At 37.0% G+C, this 19930-nt stretch overlaps 2 protein-coding genes across 2 annotated transcripts; both read right to left on the bottom strand.

The window, feature by feature from the left end:
- Nucleotides 1–993: 993 nt before the first annotated feature.
- Nucleotides 994–2962, bottom strand: LOC136833201 (pro-resilin-like). The gene is made up of 2 exons (XM_067095066.1): nucleotides 2803–2962; nucleotides 994–2694 (listed from the first exon to the last, which is right to left on the bottom strand). The coding sequence occupies exons 1-2, from the start codon at nucleotides 2822–2824 to the stop codon at nucleotides 1736–1738; spliced, it is 981 nt and encodes a 326-aa protein (XP_066951167.1). The 5' UTR covers nucleotides 2825–2962; the 3' UTR covers nucleotides 994–1735.
- An 8955-nt stretch (nucleotides 2963–11917) lies between these two features.
- Nucleotides 11918–13493, bottom strand: LOC136833199 (pro-resilin-like). Its single transcript, XM_067095064.1, has 2 exons — nucleotides 13340–13493; nucleotides 11918–13152 (listed from the first exon to the last, which is right to left on the bottom strand). Exons 1-2 carry the CDS (start codon nucleotides 13476–13478, stop codon nucleotides 12287–12289), a joined length of 1005 nt encoding a protein of 334 aa, XP_066951165.1. The 5' UTR covers nucleotides 13479–13493; the 3' UTR covers nucleotides 11918–12286.
- Nucleotides 13494–19930: the final 6437 nt, after the last annotated feature.

A 19930-nucleotide genomic window follows, 5' to 3' on the forward strand; every position in this document is an offset into this window, starting at 1 on the left:
TTCGACAGCGTTGAAATGTTTTACTTTTTTGAGAAACTCCTTGCTGCTATTGGCTTTATTTGAAATGTAATTCTTGTCGAGTGTTAGCTCAATGTGTTAGAGGCGAGTGGTTATGCTGACTTCTTTATGACTCTCACGTTTCAAACGTAACATTACTGAACCTGGCCTATTTTCATTTTGGAGTTTTGGATATCTCAATGGTCATTGTCGCAGAAACTTTAAAAATCCCTTTGAATTTTTTTTTGTCGAGGATCATTAACTACTTTAGATTTCAAGTAATTTATTCTTAATGAGTTCGTGTCTGAACATCGCATATGGGATTCTCAAGAGTTACGGTATGCATATTGTTAGTTATTTTTTCATGTCTTGCCATTTGATTTATTCGATTTTAAGTATTAGTTTTTTTTTGTACAGACCAATGCGTCATTTGAACATGTTACTGTTTAATCTTTGTGTTGATGTATAATCTCATTTTGTATTTGCACTGCGTTGTGGCAGTATCTGTGTGTTTTGCTTAACTATTTAGGTTTTTGTATTGTGAAGGTGTTTCTTGGCGTCGAATTTTTATGAAATATATAAATGCCATTTAGAAATAAATACATTTATAATTTAACTGCATGATAGGCATCTGGAATGATTTAGAGTTTTGTTTTGTGGTGACTTCCTTCAAGTTTTGTTACAACTAGGTATGTTGTTTCTCAGAAATGTTGAATTGTTTCAGGTTTCATCTTCAGTTTTGTTTTCAGAAATGTTGAATTGTTTCAGGTTTCATCTTCAGAATTATTGTTTCTCAGAAATGTTGAATTGTTTCAGGTTTCATCTTCAGAATTATTGTTTCTCAGAAATGTTGAATTGTTTCAGGTTTCATCTTCAGAATTATTTCCACTTTGATACTTTTTAAGCTTCATAGGGAAATTTATGGTAGTTTCGTACTATTGCTTTCCGTGTTCGGTTTTATATGATATGAGTTTGGGTCGGAAGTAAACAACAGAATTACATGCTCGCGTTTATTATGAAAAAATAAACATTTACTATATATATATTTATATATTGCTACCATGCAACTGGTTTTGCACTTTTCTCGTTCGTTTCGCTGCAGTGAAGAGATGACGATGAAAAGGGTAAGGGAAAGAGTTTTAGCCATTCCAGAAGGTCAGGCTTTGAAGAAAATGAATCGTTCGGTCGAAGAATAGTTGTTTAAGTCCTTAGTTGAAAGAGTGACGTAGCCTTGAATATTCATGCAAGAGAAAATGGGCAAGTGAACGCAAGAAGTGTTAAACTTTAAGTAATAACATATTTTGGAATGAAGAGATTATGAGAAAGGGAAGACAGCAGTGGCGTAGGAGTAAGCTGAAGGAGAGAGATAAAGAACTGGTTACTTCCCCCTGATAACAGAAGGGCAGAATACAATAGAGAAATGAAGAACAACATCTGTAGTTATCGAAAGACGGGAATGATAAGAATCTAGAATAGGAACTGTACATGGCTCATGGCTAGTGAAAAACTAACAAGAAAGAATAAAAGTAAAGTTATGCAAATGTCTTGCAACAGAGAATGGTACAACTTGAAGGAGACTAGTAACTTGAAAAAGGATAGAGAAATATTTACAATTACTGTCGTATGAATGTAGATGAGAACAGTTGGCTTTAGGAGACGTAAGTTTAGAGTGAACAGAAATGTAAATGAGTGGTTAAGTTTTCCAAGGATGGGGGACATGGGAGTGAGTGCTCATCATTTAGAAAGGAGCGCCGTAGCTGTCTGATGGGGCGGTGGGGGCACCGTAGCCATTGGCAGGAGCTGCTGGGGCACCATTTCTTCCATTGCCATTTCTGCCATTACCGTTTCTGCCATTGCCGTTTCTTCCATTTCCGTTGGAGCCATATCCATTGCCATTTCCATTTCCATTGCCGTTGCCATTTCCATTACCATTGGGTCCATAACCGTATCCGGCGTTAGGGACAACTCCGATTTGTTCGTTGACGGAGTAGAAGGATTCGGCATCAGCGCAGTCGAAGTTGAACCACCAGTCACAGACGAGGTACTGTTGGTTGAAGATGGTGCCGTTGGGGCAGAGGAAGGAGTCCTGCTGGCGGCGTCCATTGGGCCTGTCCTGGCAGATGTGGAAGACCTGGCAGCCAGCTTCAGCATCAGTGTCGGCGTAGTATCCAGGGACATTCTGGGCGTTGCAGTCGAATCCGGTGTCAGGGACAGAGGCCAAGATTGGGTAGTCCTCTCCAGGGACACCACCTCCAGGGATGTTCTCAGCCAAAGCAGCAATAGCAGGGTCTACTCCATAGCCATTAGTAGGTGCTCCGTATGTGTTACTTGGGGGAGCATAGCCGTTCCTTGGAGCACCGTTGGATCCTCCAAAGCCGTTTCCATTACGGCCATTGCCATTAGGGGCGGTGTAGCCATTGCTAGGGGCACCATTTGATCCTCCAAATCCATTTCCGTTTGGTGCACTGTATCCATTGCTGGGAGCGCCATTTGAACCTCCAAAACCATTGCCATTAGCGGCTCCGTTTCCATTTGGTGCACTGTAACCGTTGCTGGGAGCTCCATTAGCCCCACCGAATCCGTTGGAAGCCCCACCGAATCCGTTGGAAGCCCCACCTAATCCGTTGGAAGCCCCTCCATTCGGTGCCCCGTAGCTGCTGGATGGCAGGCGGTCAGCGATGGCGATCCCGAAGAGGGCTGCAGAAATTCAGGTATTAAACATTTAAAGGGCAAGAATTTTCCCATTTAATAATGTAAAAAACATTCAATATGGTTTTATATCTATATATGTCCTTTTACACTTACCTGCTAAGAGAACGATCTTCATGATTTTAGCAGCGTCCTAAATGAAAAAAATAAATGACAGAAACTAGAGGAGCCAAGACGTGGGAAAAGAGAGGGAGAGAGAGAATAGGAGGAGTTCGTAACCAGAAGAGAGGCAGCTGGCGAGTGATGCTGTTGGGATGTCTGTTGGGCTTTATATACTGCATCAACTGAAATGCTACCCCCTCCCCTCCCTCCTCACGTCACCGACCCTACCCTTCCCCCATCCCCTCTTTAGAAGACTGCGACCTTGCTCCGGTATTACCTCTCTCTCTCTCTCTCTCTCTCCTCTCTCTCTCTCTCTCTCTCTCTCTCTCTCTCACGAGATTTCAGGGATGATTATGTTTCCTGCTCATCCTCTGTGTTTTTTTCTCTCACTTTTGTACGAACTCATTTTTAATGATTGCAGAGAAGACATGAAGGAAGTTTTCAAAGTGGCCATTAGGCTGCGGTAAAAGTTACGGTACGAGGTAGTTCTCTGGCTGGTATAATGATTTGACTCCTCTGCAAGCACGCATTGCATTATGTGTTTCTTTTGTGTGCTTTCGTAAGTCGTCTAGAAAATATATGGTATTGTGGTTTCTTTTCCTAAGGGTTTTTATTTTTTCTTCTGCGTTGCTTTTGGGAAAAGTATGCTGAAAAACATTTATTTTGCTTTGGAAAATAGATGTGGTAAACTGAACATTATACGACTGACTGAAGTGCTTTTAAAATACATTGACTGGCTCAGGTTTTTACGGCGTAAGATTTTACAAGACGACAAAGAATTTATCAAATGAAATGCACGACCCTTTTTTTAGTGTAGCTCATTTTCCATAATCGTATTCGTAATTAAACAGTCAGTGTCCTCTTTTGCATTCCAGTACGGTTGATCTAATCCTGTTTAATTCTCTTCGAGTTCTGAATTTATAAGCCAAGAATAATGATGCGCATAAGAAGTGGTAAAGGAGAAACCTGATGAATATGTAGTAAGCCAGTTGAATGTAAGGAATCTACTTTTAACTAGTAAATAACTACCAGCAGACTGACGAAATATTTTGAAAGTAATTTAGTCTGGATAAAATAAAGCTACTTACAATTTTTTGGATGGCCCTCTTTCGTAATTATGTGGCTTATACATATGTATAAATTGTATCACCCAACTTGACCGTTGTTAAGGAAATTACGCCTTTCACCTGAAATCATTGATTTACCTAACAATCTTTTTTTTTTTTTTAGAAAAATATAAATTTCATGCGGTTATTGAGTGTTTCGTTTTTTTTGCATGGCTTAAGTGATAAATGAAGCAAGATATAAAAATTAACAGTTCTTTATATCTGCTGGGTTGATGGAAAGTCCACGTGCTAACGTGGTCAAACTAATGATAACAGGAACAAAAAAATAACTACTTATATTGTCATTTTATATATTTTATTATATTATATATACATATATCAAATATAAGGAGCCCATAAAAAAAGCCAAATGTGGAAAAATAAAGGATGTATTTCAGAGACCAAACTGGCTCGCTCCTCAGGAAAGAGACAGTTTGGTCTTTGAAATATAGCCTTTATTTTTACATTTTGGCGTTTTTTATGGGTTCCTTATGGTTGATGGAATTCTGTTTTAACAGAAAATATTTCACAGTCATATATTACATATACAGTACATATATGTTTGTGTGTGTTTATGTGTGTGGGTATATACAACTATAGTATATATATATATATATATATATATATATATATATATATATATATATATATATATATATATATATATATATATATATATAATATAATAATATAATAATAATAATAATAATAATAATAATAATAATGCGCAGCGGGAGTTTAAAATCTAATTCTAGCACCTTTGTAAGAATTTCGTTCATATTTTGTCGTGCTCCCAGTATCACCAAGTGTTACTTTTGAAGAGGTTATATATATAATGGACGGAGCCACATGCACTGTGTTAGGTTGTTAAGCGAGTTTGTAGTTCATTGAATCGAGTTACCCTTTTGCAAACCAATATATATATATATATATATATATATATATATATATATATATATATATATATATATATATATATATATATATATATACATATTTGAATACAGTATTGAAGAACGTAGTGCGCTGAAATGTTTTGTTCTTTTGCGTATACGTTCGTATTTCAGTAAAATACTGAAAACCTCATTCCAATTCTAATGTATAGTATGACCCAGGCCCTACAATTTTTGTTGTTTGTAATCTTCGCTTGTTACGTAATTGTTGACCTTGAATATAAGGCAGAACAGCATGCAGGTGACGTAACTCTTGCTGTAGTTATTTGTTGCCTCCAAATTCGAAATGAAATGAAAGCTTGCTAGCCTTAATAGAGATTCAGAGCGGATTATTTAGTGGTGCTATATTTTGTTTATAAGTTAATTTTGATTTATTTAAGTAGTTTTGTCTGAACTTGGTTGCACTCATTGCTCTGTTTTGATCTTTTGAAAGATTTGGACATGCTTCATATAATAATAATAATAATAATAATAATAATAATAATAATAATAATAATAATAATAATAATAATAATAATAATAATAATAATAATAATAATAATAATAATATTAATAATATCAGACACTGTACCATATAATAATAATAATAATAATAATAATAATAATAATAATAATAATAATAATAATAATAATAATAATAAAAAGCTTGTTCCACCTTTTCCTGCTTCAAAATAAACTGTAAATCGTGCCCTCTTTCAGCTTATTATTCCGAATGCATCAGGCTGCAAAGGATGACATGTGTTGCCATCAAGGACAGTTGCCAGAGTCACGGCAGAGAAATTCTAATGCAAATAATAGCCCGATACAAATGTTATTAGGCCACGAGTGGTGGTGAGGTCCGTTGGCTGAAGGACGTCGGTAGTGTGTGATTGGACCCTTTCCAAAATGAAAATGAGTGTTTCTGACGCACTGTAATGGTGCTAGGTTAACTACCGTGGTCGTGTTGTAACATGGTTTTATATGTATATACATATATACAGTATATATATGTATATATGTATACACACATATACAGTATACTTATATATATATATTATATATGTATATATAAATTTATATAAACATATTTGTATGGTTTTTTATATATATATAGTATATATATGTATATACATACATGTATATTATATATGTGTATATATGAAGTTATATAAACGTGTATATTTATATATGTATATATATAATATATATATATATATATATATATATATATTATATATATATATATATATATATATATATATATGCATATATATATATATATATATATATATATATATATATATATATATATATATATATATATAGAGATATAGAGAGAGAGAGAGAGAGAGAGAGAGAGAGAGAGAGAGAGAGAGGAGCAGGCGGCGGGGGCGGTCCGTTTACTGTCGGGTTACAATTCAACATTCATTTCAAAGTTAATACCTTCGCCAACTAAACGGACTGAATTGAACGGAACCTTTGATTTCATTGTCATTGTTCGAAAACTTTTGTATAAGAATTCAAAAATTTTGTGAGTAGGCCAGTGACTATATTTTAACGAAAAGTTTAATTAGCCTTTTCCATTGGTAAACGTACAAGTGTTGTTTTTATTGCAACAACCCTAGAAAATTGGCTGTAGTAAATTTTATGTCCCGAGAGGTACAGTCTTTCAGGCCCAGTTCTCTAAGTTTCAAAACAGGCCCGTCAGTTATTTTTAAACTGTCATCCTAAGAAAATCTTTGGTGACTGTTTTGAATATGTTTTGGGCGATGTGATGATATACCCACTCAGCTCCAGTGCGTGTTGATTTTCCCAGGAGATATTCTCCGGCTATTTAAACAATTTAGTACTTCAAGTAACAAACACTGAAAGTTCCTACCAAGTACCAGATGAATTTACCTGTAACCGAGAGCTGGTTGGCAGACGAACCTCGTGACCAGGAGAGCACTCATAACATTCACAGACCAGAGAGTTGCGTCCCACCTGAGCCAAGTCTGCGGTTTTGCCATCGTTGCTTCACTCGTTGACTGTAATGCATTGTTCCGTTTGTGCCATAGTCTTCGGGACTTGGCAGACCTTTTCCTTTCTCATGACTAATTGGGCTGGGGGTAATATTTATACCGTGTTCTGTTGTTCTTTTTAAGGCAGAACGCTTTTATTTTTTCGTTTTAGTTGTAAACATTAATTGTATTTAAGGGAAAAGACTCTCTTTGATAATAGATCGTAAGTTTTGTACGTTATTCCTTTTCCTTTCAAAGGATTGATTGGGGTGGATGTACTGTTTATACCGTACTCCCTTTTTAGTTTTTTGTAAAAGAAAACTATTGTGCCGGTCTTGTCTGTCCGTCCACACTTTTTCTGTCCGCCCTCAGCTCTTAAAAATTACTGAGGCTAGAGGGCTGCACATTGGTATGTTGATCATCCACCCTCCAATCATCAAACATACCAAATTGCAGCCCCTATAGCCTCAGTATTTTTTTTATTTAAGGTTAAAATTAGCCATAATCGTGCTTCTGGCAACGATATAGGACAGGCCGCCGCCGGGCAGTGGTTAAAGTTTCATGGGCCACGGCTCATACAGCATTATACCGAGACCACCGAGAGATAGATTTTCGGTGGCCTTGATTATACGATGTACAGAAATCTCGATTGCGCCGAAGAAACATCGACGCATTTTTTACTTGTTTTTCTCTCTCTTTTAAGGCAGAAGACTTACTTTTTACGTTCAAGTTGTGAACGTGAATAAGGAGAGAGACCCTGTGTGATGATGAATCATAGGTTTCGTACGTTTATTAATGTTTTATGGCAGGTCAGCATTAAATAGTTTTCCGTGAAATGGTAATGTTGTTATAAAACAAGGAGCGGCATGACTAACTGACATTGTATTATCTACTTTACATTTACTTTACTTTTGGTGGCAAATTATTCTATCGATAAATCCACAGTTGGTTGGAAAATATGAGTTATGAATTTCCCTGTTATCATAGCATTACTGGCGACTATAGGCTAAAAGTTTCCCACTGAGAGTGGACGCCATTTTCCTCACTAAGTGGCAGGCTCGATCCTCAGGTTTTGAAGTAGGACACGAGCCGTTCACCACTGAGCCTAAATGAAACTTCACCTAATGTGATGCACTGTAGGCATTACTTAAGGTTCTTTGCAGCGTGCCTTCGGCCCCTAGCTTGAACCCCTTTCGTTCCTTTTACTGTACCTCCTTCCATATTCTCTTTCTTCCGAAATACTTTCCACCCTCTCCTAACAATTAATTCATAGTGCACTCGTATTGGGTTGAATTTCCTTAGTGCTGTGCAGCGTTTCCGTGAATAATAAACTTACGAGCATATCATGTCAAGTACTCCATTGATGTAGAGAATTTTCTGAATTCAGTCCCCCAAGCTCATCGTTTTGGACCAAAATGTCAGTATCAGCATATTTTTAGAAGGATTCGGAGCATAATCAGAATGACATCTGATTGTAGGATGGCGTGTATTTTGTTTATACGCTCTAATAGCTCCTTTAGATTTTTTGTTAATTTAATTCTTCATATGTTGACCATAGCTCCCTTGTATGGAGATCATAGCTCCCTTGTATGGAGAGGATTTCCTTGCCGTATTCCCTGAATTAACAGATTTATTTATTAATAATTTCTGCTCTGTCTTCTCCCGTTTGAAGAAAATCTAAAGGTCTTATCAAAAGCAAGTTTCAGCTCAGTGCATTTTCTGCGGTTAGTGCTCTGTACATTGCTTGATGCTTTGGTTTGGACATATGAGGTGTATGACTGACTGTATGGCAGCGTTGTATTCCCGTCCATGGCACTCTGAAAGATTCATATTGTATTAGATGCTCTTTGGAAAGACTGAACCTACTATTGCAGTAAAAATTTAATGTACATTTGTTCTTTACTTTTCGCCTCGTTAATCCGAACTTGGACCTTTCTTTTATTTTTAATATTTCCATCTTTCATCGTAAAGGAATTTTTTCTTCTTCATATGAAGAGAGAGGAGATTACAGGGCTCGTTCAAGTTTTATTTTTCCATATTTATTGAAGTGGACGAGCTAGTCTGCCTGTTCCATCTTTATGCGTCCCCATGAAGAAAAAGAAAGTTTAATTACGCAATTACCTTCGTTTCAAGAGGAAAAGTGTATTATGCCTTTCTAATTAGGCTGTCTTTAATAGAGTCTAAAGTTCATTATCATCATCTCATTAAGATGTAATTTACTGCTTATGCTTTAATGAAACGAGGTGAGGCTCATTAGGACTTCTGCATGTTTCTTTAACTGTGCTTGATCGTTCGTTCATTGAATCATGCATGAACTGGTCTTCTTCACGGTTCAGGATCTTGGAGGTTTTCATTAACGGATGATCCCGGACACTTGGTCCCCGTAAGGGGGTAGCTGCAACCCTTTCATTCCTTTTATGTTACCTCCGTTCATATTCTCTTTATTCCATATTACTTTCCACCCTCTCCTAACAATTGATTCATAGCGGAACTATGAAGTTTTCCTCCTGTTACACCTTTCAAACCTTTCTACTGTCAATTTCCGTTTCAGCTCTTGAGTACCTCATAGGTCCCAGCGCTTGGCCTTTGGCCTAAATCCTATATTCTATTCCTGACACTTGGTGGGAGCAGAAATGGGTCACAACGAGATCTGGAAAGCCTGCAGGGTCATTGGATTCTATATATTTAAAGTTATTATGTTATTATTTGCTTGATACCTGGCCGTTGTTTTATTTTACTTTATCACATAATGAGGAGTGTAATTTGAATGCTGTGTATTCCAATTATCACTTAATAAGAGTGTCTTTTGAAAACTATGTAATCCAATATCATCGATTGGGTCCTCTTTTGAAATGAAAAAGAATTGGGAGAGCCGTGGTTAGAACTCTCTCTCTCTCTCTCCGTAGGGGAGTAGTGCCGTCAGTACACCTCATGAGGTGCACTGTAGGCATTACTTAAGGTTCACTGCACCGTGTCTTCGGCCCTTAGCTGCAACCGCTTTCGTTCCTTTTACTGTACCTCTGTTCTTGTTCTTTTTCTTCCATCTTACTTTCCACCCTCTCCTAGCAACTGATTCATAGTGCAACTACGAAGTTTTACTCCTGTTACACCTTTCAAACTTGTACTGTAAATTTCCGTTTCAGCGCTGAATGCTTCATTGGTCCCAGTGCTTGGCCTTTGGCCTAAAGTATATATTCAATTCATTTCTCTCTCTCTCTCTCTCTCTCTCTCTCTCTCTCTCTCTCCAATGAAATTAATTTTTCAGTATTTGGTTAAGAACACACGAAGCCAGACAAATAATGAATGGGCTTGTGCTCTCTTTAAGAGCCCTGTCTCCTAATTGGGGGTGGGCGGGTCAAATTAAACAACACTTTCACTCTCCACCTTTCCTTTCTCGTCCGAGCTAGATAAGGTAGATAGTTTGTTTATTCCATCGGCCTTTGCACTGAAGCTCATTTGCTTCGAACACGAGACAAGATCTTTGTAAGTGCACATGGACTTGAGGCCGATTGTTCCCCGTATTTACTTATTTATTTATTTATTTTTCATTCTAGTAAGATCTAGTTTTTTGCAGGAGAATTAATTCCGAGAAACTGTCACTATCCCCGCATTTATTTTTTCTTTTCATTCTAGTAAGATCTAGTGTTTTGTAGGAGAATTAACACTATGCCTGTGATTTGAGGTTATAGGAAGAATTTGTGAATGTAGTAATTCAGATGCAACAATTTTTTGGGTTACTGTGTTGACAGATTAACGTATACATCAAAACTATAACAATAATGTTTTGCAAGATCTGGTAATAAAACCTAGTTTGAGTTGGTTGTGACAGTATTACGGACGATGGTTGGTTAAGCCGGTTCAGTGATAGCACGGGCCATTGCCCAGGGCAACCTGTAAGTTAGGTGAGTTGCGAAAAGGAGAACGAGGCCTGATGTAGACCCGTGAACTCTAAGCAACCAATAGAGCCCAAATTACTAACAAGGCTGAAAACTTATATTGTCGATAGAGAAAAGTTCCCGTAGGTGCACCTCTTGCGGTGCACTGTAGGCATTTCTTAAGGTTCTTTAAGGCGTGCCTTCGGCCCCAAGCTGCAACCTCTTCCGTTCCTTTTACTGTACCTCCTTTCATATAATCTTTCTTCCATCTTACTTTCCACCCTCTCCTAACAATTGATTCATAGTGCAACTGCGAGGTTTCCCTCCCGTTACGCCTTAAAAACCTTTTCACTCTCAGTCTCCCCTTCAGCGCTGATTGACCTCGTAGGTCCTAGTGCTTGGCCTTTGGCCTAAATTCTATATACAAAACGATAGAGAAAAGTACAAATTCATAAGAGCGACGATAATGAATAGTTAGCAGTACAAGCTTCTGAGTGCTCAAAGGAGAAAGCTTTAAGAAAGGCGAGTAAGACGTTCAAAAAGAAAGCGGTTCACTCGCTAAGGAAAGCAGTGGTGTCCGTATGATTGATTGACTGATTAATGTGATACTCAAAAATGGTGTCGTGACTGCCGAGGTCATCGATGCAAAGAATTTCGAGAACTTATTTATGGACAACATGATCCAGTATTTCGTTTATTGCCCAGTGGCCCTCTACCTTAGCATTTTTCTACTTCTTCATTTTCTGTTGCTCAGTATTTCTCTCTCTCTCTCTCTCTCTCTCTCTCTCTCTCTCTCTCTCTCTCTCCGGTTTTGGATACTGTTGAATTGGTGAAGACCTGCTATATGGTTTATGGTCAGGAGGTTAGTTACTCCATCTTTTGTGTTGAAATATGAAATTGTATCCTTTGCAGTTTCTTCTGTCTTAAAAGTTTTCTTGATTCATTTACAACAATGCAATGCTTGAGATTTTCGTGTTTACTGAGACTTCACCGCGAAAATATTGTTTTGTTGAAATGTAGGAGGTTAACTTTATTTCAAGAGCTTTGGAATTTTTAGCAGTGTATGCTTTTTAAGAAACCGTATTTTCATACACTGACCAGTGCTACTCTGCATAAATATGCTAACAATGCAAGACATGAACTTGAAGGCAGTTAATAGTTTTAAGGTTAAAACGTATAAGGAAGAAAACTTTGAATTTCGTTGCTGCATGTTTATTACAAAAATATACATCGTACGCCACGTTCGAGATTTGTTTCTCTCGGTGGCGCTGAATCTGCGTCTCTGGAAAATATCTTAAGGAGAAGAGATTTGTTGCTATAGAATAAGTGAGAGTGAAATTCTGTCATCAGCTCTGAGTTTCAAGATAAGTCTTGGGTAGCTATCTTTGGTCCTGTCGATTGTGAGTTGTAGTTTTTATACAAGGAACATTTGGACTTTGTAGAAGATTTGAGTCAGAAAAAGATGGAGAAAAATTGGTTATTATAGCAAATTCTCAGTAATTCACTTGAAGAGAAAAGGACTCTTTTGAAAGTCAGAGCTGATTTTGGTAGAGATGAATAGGCATTTAGAAAGGTGCTCCGTAGGAGTCAGAAGGAGCAGCTGGTGCGCCATAGCCGTTGGCAGGAGCACCGTTGCCGTTGTTTCCATTTCCGTTTCTCCTGCCGTTGCCATTTCCATTACCATTACCGTTAGGTCCATAACCGTATCCGGCATTTGGGACAACTCCGATAAGTTCATTGACTGAGTAGAAGGATTCGGCATCAGCGCAGTCGAAGTTGAACCACCAGTCGCAGACGAGGTACTGCTGGTTGAAGATGGTGCCGTTGGGGCAGAGGAAGGAGTCCTGCTGACGGCGTCCATTGGGTCTGTCCTGGCAGATGTGGAAGACCTGGCATCTAGCTTCAGCGTCAGTGTCGGCATAATATCCAGGGACATTCTGGGCGTTGCAGTCGAATCCGGTGTCAGGGACAGAGGCCAAGATTGGGTAGTCCTCTCCAGGAACTCCACCTCCTGGGATGTTCTCAGCCAAAGCAGCAATAGCAGGGTCTACTCCATATCCGTTCCTGGGTGGTCCGTAGGAATTGCTTGGGGGAGCATAGCCATTTGAGGGAGCCCCATTTCCGAAACCGTTTCCATTGCTTCTGCGACCATTTCCATTAGGGGCGGTGTAGCCATTGCTAGGGGCGCCATTTGAGCCTCCAAAGCCGTTTCCGTTACCATTTGGGGCGGGGGCACCGTTGGAACCTCCAAAACCGTTTCCGTTACCATTTGGGGCGGTGTAGCCATTGCTGGGAGCACCGTTGGCTCCTCCAAAGCCATTACCATTGGCACCTCCAAAGCCATTACCATTGGCAGCTCCAAAGCCGTTTCCATTTGGTGCTCCATAACTGCTTGCTGGGACACTGTCGCCGATGGCCATGCCCAGTAGGGCTAAATGAAAATACAAAGTGAATAAGTTAAAAAAAAAAGTATATGTCGTCTCATGATTCGTGGTATGGAGTATTATAAAAAATAGCTGTCATGCAAAAATATTCACAGATGGCATTTTGGTAGAAGAAAGTAAATTACAAGTGTTTCGTTTAAAACACAAATGAAATCTTATAGAAGTTCAACTTACCGCACAACAAAAAGAACTTCATTTTGTCGTCGGAGAAGTGGGAAGAGAACTCAAAGAGCGAGACGAAGTCGAAGGTGCTGAAAGTGTCGGCTGCTTGGCTTATATATCCGACGAAGTGTTGATAGAGCTCCTCCCCCATCCACGCTCTTCTGCCGCGAGATGTCCCGCCTCCTCCGCGTCACTTCCCGACGGGCGCTCGGTCCCCTTGCGTGACCTCAGTCATGCCTTTCTTTCCCTCTCACACGACTTCCGAGGGTCGGAGCAAGGTCGCCGCGTGTGCTCTCACCTGAGAGGCAATTTATGACATCTGAAGTGGTCCACATTTGCACCTGTCACGTGTAGTCTGCTTCATTTGTGAAATGACTTAAGAGTTACCTTGGCTTCTTGAAGGAAGGGGGCGATCCGTCAGGTGTTTTTCACTTTCACGTGCCGTCGTGTCGTACTCGGCGGATTCTTCTGTTTACCTTTAACGAAGTCTATTGAAATAGTAAATTGTAAATGAAGTCTATTGAAGTAGTAAATTGTAAATAGCATCTCCTCTTGTTGCGATGTGTGCTAGTTTCCCCCGTGTAATATATTCATCAAGACGTATCCAGATATATTTTGTAATTTTTTTCCTTTGTCCATCGCTGCGATGGTCAGTATTTATGATTAAAGTGAAGGGAAGTCCGGCACGGTAACTGTGTTAGCCGTAATAGTCTACAAAGGGTCGTGAAAGCTAAGATTTCTTGAGTGCGTTGAGTTAATGGACTCTCGAGCTCGGATAGAATGTGAAATGGATTGTGGAAGTTCCGAATTCAAGATGTATTGACGAGGATGCGGTTTTACTTAGAGAATTTGCGTTTTTCGTGTAATTTATTTCAACTGTTGCAGATGGCTGGTGATGCTGTTGTAATGATTGATTTAGGGCTAAAAAGACACCGCCAATGCCATCAATACAAAATATAAAATAGTGGTAAAATAATGCCGAATGTCAAATGAAATGTTGAGGTTTTATATAAAATATTTGTTTATTACTGGTAAGATATTTGTCTCGCTTATTTTATCGAAGTATGTAAAGTACCGTTATTGTTCAGAACAATTATGAATTAATAAAACTAGTTGCAACGTCAGTTGCAAATATGCTCAAGAGATTCCAAGATTTCACTAGATAATCTAAGATCTAAAATGATATAGGCACTAATTACGCAAAAGAATAAAAAGGTCATTCGTGTAAAAGAATCAAGTTGATTGCCGTTCACACGTTTTATCGTAGAATTTTCTGTTAGAAAGATGCATAGCTCCTCATTTCCTAAAGTGTACGTTGAACATCTGTCATATTCGTGATAGAAAAGTATCTAAGGAAAGGGAATACTGTGGTGGCATGATGAATTGAAATGCATTCTAAAGGTACAGCTAAAAACTAACACAGATGTAATCCTGTGTGCTGGGAATCGTACACTTTTCAGACTCACGACATCATGCTTTTGCTTCCTAAGGGAAGTGGAAATTACTTGAAAAGAAAGTCTTTGAAGACTTTTCCCCCATTTTCCTCGTTTGGTTCTGGAAGCAGTTTTTGAAGATCTTCTCCTCTTTTAACTCTCAGCAGTTATGTTATTGTGGTTGCTTTCACCTTTTTCCTTTCTTTTTTGAAATGGAAAACTAATTCTTGACTTGTTCAAAGTTTCCGTGGAATCGAATTTTTTGTTTTTAGTTTTTAGAATTAAATGAGGGAATCGGATTATTTTAGGATTGGTTACATTTGCATGATAAAAACAGATTTCATTTTAATAATCCTGTGTGCAATTTTTTTTTTTTTTTTTAGATTCTTGAAACACCAACCAGTATAATGAGTTTTGGTCCTTTGGTCCAAAGACTGTATTCTGTTCTATTCCTTAAGTATAGAAACGTATTTTATGGTAGATTTAATCCTAAGTATATTCAAGTAAATTGCTTGATAACATACTTCTGTTAGGTTCAGCTATTAGTTTCTGAAGTGCAGCGCATAGAACTTATAAATTTTTCCTTTTCGAATATTATTTTATTAATAATAGTAATGATATGATGATGATGATGATGATTATATTATTATTATTATTATTATTATTATTATTATTATTATTATTATTATTATTATTATTATTATTAAAACGGAAGATCAACTGCAAAAAATCTTATAGTTTTTCCTTCTTCTGAAAGGGTTAGTTATTTTTTGTGCGCAATTTTGCTCCTTGCCAGCTCAGGGTGTTCAAATGTGATTAAAATGTATGTCATTAAGAACCTCAGCTCGTGGCGATTCCAACGAAATCTTATTTTTGGTGTCCGATCTTAAGCTTATGGAGTTTAACGAATATTCAAGCGTACACATACGGTACAATTTTTGTTTTTATGCATACCTTAGTTTAATCAGACCACTGTGCTGATTAACAGCTCTCCTAGGGCTGGCCCGAACGATTAGATTTATTTTAGGTGGCTAAGAACCAACTGGTTACCTAGCAGCGGGACCTACAGCGTATTGTGGAATCCGAACCACATTATGACGAGAAATGAATTTCTATCACCAGAAATAAATTCCTCTAATTCTTCATTGGCCGGTCGGAGAGTCGAACGCTGGGCCAACAGCGTGCTAGCCGAGAGCTCTATCCACCCCTCCAATGAAGAACTAGTTTTTTTTTTTTTTTTACCTTATAATCTGGATTAATATATACATGCTATGTATTGTGTACCTAGTATATGTAAACTTTTTAGGTTAGTGTATTTTTAAAGATTTTTTATATGTCTGTAGGAAGCTGAGTTCTAGACGTCCGGTAATGCAATACTTTTTATCTCCTTTTTGTAGCTGTATTGGAATTTCTCCATTTTCAGTTTAATTGCTGTTTATAAGGGAATCCATTGCGGGTGTATGAAATTCAAGTGAAGTCGAAAATATAGTTTCGGGTAAAATTATTGACCAAGATTCATGGATTTGGTTAGATGAAGATCTGAAAACGGCTGTGAAGTCCGATTTAGAGTGAGTCAAATCCTGAAATCTCGAACAAGGAAAGATTTCAGAAGTAAATAAAATTATTATTGAGGTAGTACTTTATGGTTGTAGACAACAAAGGGTATGCGCACCTCATGATCAATATGATTGTGCTGGAGTTGAATAAAGGTTGTGAAATTATACTTGCTGTCGTTTTATCATTGAGACCCTAATCATTTTTAACGTATTAAAAATTATGGGATGTTAATGGTTACGAATTATTAAGTTGTTTGACCTGAATATTACGGAAACAGGTAGAAAAGAGGAATATGATCCTTTATTCTTGCAGAGTCTCTAACAAGTGCATGAGAGGAGCAATGTCTCTGAAGAGCGGGTTGGAGCAGTGTCTGAAATCTGCATAGGAGGAATAATTATCTCTTTGTCTGAGGGCAAAGGTGAGTCAAGAGCGTTGGGGGGTGATAACCTATATTTCCTTACAATGAGGAGTGCATGGAATGCCGCTTGTTGAGAAGGTAACATAGGTTAAAGAAGGTATAGCTAAAAGAGAGCGTGTGGTTTGAGACGTCCTAAAAATAATTTAAATCTGAAATTAATATATTATTTGGTTTGTATGTGATACATATCTTTGTATAATGTTTCAAAAAATTTTACTATCAGGTTAGTTTGTTTATTAATTTCGCGTCAGATTTGTTCAATGGAAACTTATTTTTCCGAAATACCACCAAAACCGCTTCATAATTCATTTCTCCGTTGATGAGTTGCAAAAAAAAAAAAAATCATAAAGTCAAACTTTTTGTTATTTAAAATATTTGTAAGCTATTGACTTTTCCTTATACACGGAGGTCATTGCTTGTTGATTACCTTGTAGTTAGATAGTTTGCATTCTCAAGCAAACTATAGCAAAGCATATTATCTTTCAAAGTGTAAATTCGAGTGCATAGTCTTTTGGACTTAATCACATATTTTTTATTGTGTTAACAAAGGGATTCCATAAGATAATGCTTACTATCGTTATAGTAAAATGTAAGAAAAATTCTTAGAATAGTACATTGTGAAGTATCATAGCAACTCAACACTTAAACTTAGATTATATATATTTTTTATGCGTTGCTCGTTAAATTTCTGGCATTTTTTTTTTAATGAGGGCAATTCGTTGAATGTTTTCTGTACAGTATTCATGGTAATGACTAGTAAAATTTAACAAAAATTTGATAATTAACCAAAATTAATTTTCGCTCAGTCTGGCTGAAGCAGTCAGATTTAGTAGAAAAGCCATATATATTTTGCCTTATATTTTATTCATACCATGATTATCGATTCTTCTGTTTGATAAATAATCCAGTCAGTTATTATGACGTTAGTAAAAAAACATTATTTACTGACTTTTATTAAAACACGAAACAATAATTAATTTTTTAAAACTTGTTCGAAGTGACTAAAGAACTTTAATATATACAGATGAAGACATTCTTCTCCTTATTAGAGATGCAAATTAGTCTAGTGAAATTGGGGTACTAATTTCCGTAGAGAATTCCCATCGGACTTCGGCTGGGTTACCAGGCTCCCACTCATATTTTATCTCTGTTTGGTTATTTACACGACTTGTTTGTAGAGTGTTTAGAGTGTTTGCACTGAACGATGCATATTTGATTTTTTACTGTTATTTTTTATTGCACTGTTTTGCGTATTTTATGAATCATACTGTTCAAGAGGGACTTTAACATTCTCTCTCTCTCTCTCTCTCTCTCTCTCTCTCTCTCTCTCTCTCTCTCTCTCTCTCTCTCTCTCTCTCTCTCTCTCTTAATGTCATTTTCTGTTGCACAGTTTTGATTATTATATGACTCACAGCGTTCAGGAGTGACCATAAAATTCTCTCTGTCTCTGTCTCTCACTCTCTGTTTTTTATTTATTTTATTTTTTTGTTGCACGGTTTTGCTTATATGATTCAAGCGTTCAGGAGTGACCATAAAATTCTATTTCTCTCTCTCTCTCTGAGGGACCTGGGGCAACCCGAACGAACCATAAGGTCTGTAAGGCAAGGTAAGGTCTCTCTCTCTCTCTCTCTCTCTCTCTCTCTCTCTCTCTCTCTCTCTCTCTCTCTCTCTCTCTCTCATGTAAACCATGCGTTTTCAGAAAACTTTCTACGCTCTAGTCAGTTAATGTTTACACTGCCTTTCACGCCAGATGCTCTGGGGGGAAACCAAGCATTGCATAAAAAACTTCCGTGAACAGTCAAGGCCGTGATCTGGTATTTTTATTAGTCACGCGGGAGGTAAACGGGAAAGGGCGGACTGTTGGCAAGGAGTTTTAACCTGGTGTTGTTCTGTTGTTTTTTGCACGGTAATATCAGATGGGAAATAAAAGTACTTTAATTTTTCTCTTTCTGGTATTTGAAGACTATCTATCTTCATTCTTAGGATATTCATAATTGTTCCTATCTTCATTCGTAAGATATTCATCTGTCTTCATTCGTTAGATATTCCTATCTTCATTCTTAAGATATTTCTGTCTTAATCCGTAAGACATTCCTATCTTCTTTCGTAAGATTTACCTAACTTCTTCGTAAGATATTACTATCTTCGTTCTTAAGATATTTCTATCTTCGTTCGTTAGATATTCTTATCTTCATTCGTAAGATATTTCTCTCTTCATTACTAAGATGTTCCTATCTTCTTTCGTAAGATATTCCTGTCTTCATTCGTAAGATATTCTTTTCTTTATTCTTAAGATATTCTTATCTTTCGTAAGATATTCTTATCTTCTTTCGTAAGATTTTCCTATCTTCATTCGGAAGATATTCCTAGCTTCATTCATAAGATATTCCTATCTTCATTCGTAAGATATTTCTGTCTTCATTCGTAAGCTATTTCGGTCTTCATTCTTAAGATATTCTTATCTTCATTCTTAAAAATTTCAAGGTGCTTTATCGACTTGCAGATAAAAGCTAAGCTATAGCAATCTTTGCTTACAGATAAAAGCTAAGTTTAACAGCCACTATAGCAAACGTTGCTCTTGTCCCCGGTAGCTTTTGAATAGAATAAATTTCTTATTAACTCGCAATTAACTAATTCCCTTATGCATTTTTTTTGCAATCCAAAGAAAGGTCAAAAGTGAATGGATTTGCGTTTTATTGCCTGCCACACAAAATAGCTGCACTCTTCTAAGATATGTTTGTATTTCCTTTCTGTAAGTTCTTAGCATCACTACAAAAGGTGAGAAACTTTGTTATAGTTATTTATTATACGTCACAATGCTTAAATTTTTTGTTATTGTTAAATTCGGTCTTTCTTGTGTATAGTATTTCGTAAGGTGAATCCACCACCTCGTAAAGGTATAAGATATTGAAGTGGATGTTTTCTGAACAACCAAGAGTAGGTAATATGTATATATGAACTCTTCAGTATTTTATCCTTGCATACTCAAACTTTAGTGATTTTTATACATATGCATATGGATCCATATGTACAACTCTTACCTGTAATACACACACACACATATATATATATATATATATATATATATATATATATATATATATATATATATTTAAAGATATATATGTGTATACATAAATACACACACATGTATATATATATATATATATATATATATATATATATATTACATAC

This window comes from Macrobrachium rosenbergii, chromosome 51 (genome assembly GCF_040412425.1).
Source record: "Macrobrachium rosenbergii isolate ZJJX-2024 chromosome 51, ASM4041242v1, whole genome shotgun sequence".
Classification (NCBI taxonomy): Eukaryota; Metazoa; Arthropoda; class Malacostraca; order Decapoda; family Palaemonidae; genus Macrobrachium; species Macrobrachium rosenbergii.